Raw genomic sequence first — 2,186 nt, forward strand, 5'->3', positions numbered from 1 at the left:
TGGTATGAACCTTCTCAAAATAACAAATATTTGGGGGTAGATTCAATGGTATTCCTTACTAGACTTCTGGCGCTTAATGGTTTAAATCAGAAAACCAAGCTGTGAAAAGAGATAGGTATAATAAGAACATAAGTGGGGGAAATAAGTATAAACAATTTTTTCTACTGAAGAGTAGAGAGAAAGGGGATTTTTTTCATTTGACATGGAGGGAGGGTGAGGACTTACACTCATCCAGTTGAGTGGAGAATGACAGGAATAACTAACACGTTAATTGCTCATTGAACTTAGTTAAAAAAAAAAAAAACTTTGTGAGAAAGATTAAAAAGATATTCTTGAACAAGTAGCTTAGCTATTGGAAAAGTTAAGAGATGAAAGCCAGGCTTCCAAAATGAATATCTCAGGGAGTTTGTGGGGAAAGCAAAGATGTAAGGAGTGAATATTTTGATGACAGCTGATGGTGTTAACAAACAGAAGCCACTATAAATATCTGAAAGATTTTAATTTTTGACTTTTACTACCTTACAATACATAAATAAGCATAGAAACATATGCAGGCACGCAATTTTCGTTTCCAATCTTCCATTCCAAGACTCAGTGTAAATAAGCAGTCCTGGGAGGGAAAAGAGAAAGGGGTAGAGAAAGAAAGGGAAGGGGGGGAAGAGCGAGAGACAAGGGGAGTGGAGAGAGAAGAAGGAAAGATGTCCTATGCAATTCGAATTAGCTACTTGTCATTCTCCCCTAAACTTACTGTGAAGATGTAAAATGGGTAAGAAAACAATGGGATGCATTGCCCCTTCAGGAGCCGTCTCTTCAGACTGCCCACTTTGTTTGTTTGTTTGTTTGTTTGTTTTGAACTCTTGCTATTAGTGAAGGAAACTCAGTCTACACAGGCAACGACATTTCCTGGCCAGGTTTATGAGAGCGGATTCTAGAAGCTGCTGGTGCTGCTCCATTCCAATGGCGATTGTGCACCGCGCTCTTCTCTTCCTTAGCCCTGTAAAGGGTCTGGTTCTACCCTGGCGTTGGCACTGTGGTGTAAGCACCAAGGGACAGTGTCACACGGGAAAAGACTTTTTGTTACTAAATTGTGCCTTTCCCTGCAAGGGAACACTGGAGAGGCCCTACCCACCCTCAAAACCGCTGGCTCTTCCCGGTTCTCAGCCCGGTGGTGGCTGCCCTCTCCTCCCCGCTCCCTCCAGGCGCGGCTGGGGCTGTGCACCTGGTCCGCGCAGTGTATTTGTCAGAGGGCCAAGTGCTAAGCACCGCCTACCGTGGTAAGTGGCCTGTCACTCTGTCCTACCGTGAGGTCGGGATTGGCTGGAAGACAGGGTCGCCGGGCCCCGCCCCCGCGCCCGTTGCAGCGCTCTGGGTCTCAGGTTTTCCCTAAAGGCGGAGAGCGGGACTCCGGCGGGCGCGGGGAGCAGGTGGAGGAGCGTCCTCGCCCTGCTGTTGGCTGCTTCTCCATCCGTGAGCTTTAGCGAACCGTTCTTCAGTACCGAGGCATTTCAGGTGCTTCACTCACCCCCTCGTCTGCTTTCACGGTACAAAGCACCTGCACGTTTTGAAACCCGTGTCTCTTCCGGCTCAAGGCTCGGGGCCAGGACAGACTTTCCAGCGTTTGGGCGAGTCCGGGTCCGCCGACCGCGGGAGCTGTCCGAGGTGCTGAAGCCTCCCTAAGGGTTCTCTTCACCAGCGCCACGCGGCGTTGGACCGCAGGGCTTCGTCGCTGTCTGGTTCCCCATGCCTTGGAGAAGTGGACTATTTTCAGGATCGTGAATCTCTCTCGGTATCATGGCCCACGTGAGACACTTTCGGGCGTTACTTTCCGGATTTTACTTCTGGGAGGCAGCAGTGTTACTCAGGTGGGTCCATTTGTATTTAATGGCAACCACTTGTTATCACTCCCACTGAGAAATTTGCAATTCTATATCGACTTGTTGAAAGCATCCCTTAAATCGTTTTGTTTTCTATCTGAAACTATCTAGCAGCCTATCTATTTAGATCTCTGCGAAAGAGGTAATTGGCTCCATCTTCATGGATTAGTGAGTGTATCTCAGTAACTGGCACCTTATTTGCAGCTGAGATTGCTCTGGAAGAAAACTTTCAAAAGACTGCGTTTTCTCTCTCCAATTGCTTTTAAAGTTTCCCTTTTCTAAGTGAATTATAGTATTTTCTGGGTGTTTCCC

General features: G+C 47.4%; 1 protein-coding gene across 1 annotated transcript in view; it reads left to right on the top strand.

Annotated features, from left to right (window-relative positions):
- Window positions 1–1,740: 1,740 nt before the first annotated feature.
- Window positions 1,741–2,186, top strand: part of GLRA3 (glycine receptor alpha 3) — a 77,665-nt gene continuing 77,219 nt past the window's right edge. The window contains exon 1 of the mRNA XM_012806962.2: window positions 1,741–1,894. Within this exon, the coding sequence (XP_012662416.1) occupies window positions 1,792–1,894 (103 nt within the window). The 5' untranslated portion in view covers window positions 1,741–1,791. The remainder of the gene's footprint in view (window positions 1,895–2,186) is intronic.

This window comes from Otolemur garnettii, unplaced genomic scaffold (genome assembly GCF_000181295.1).
Source record: "Otolemur garnettii isolate 467f Iridium unplaced genomic scaffold, OtoGar3 scaffold00061, whole genome shotgun sequence".
NCBI classification, from domain to species: domain Eukaryota; kingdom Metazoa; phylum Chordata; class Mammalia; order Primates; family Galagidae; genus Otolemur; species Otolemur garnettii.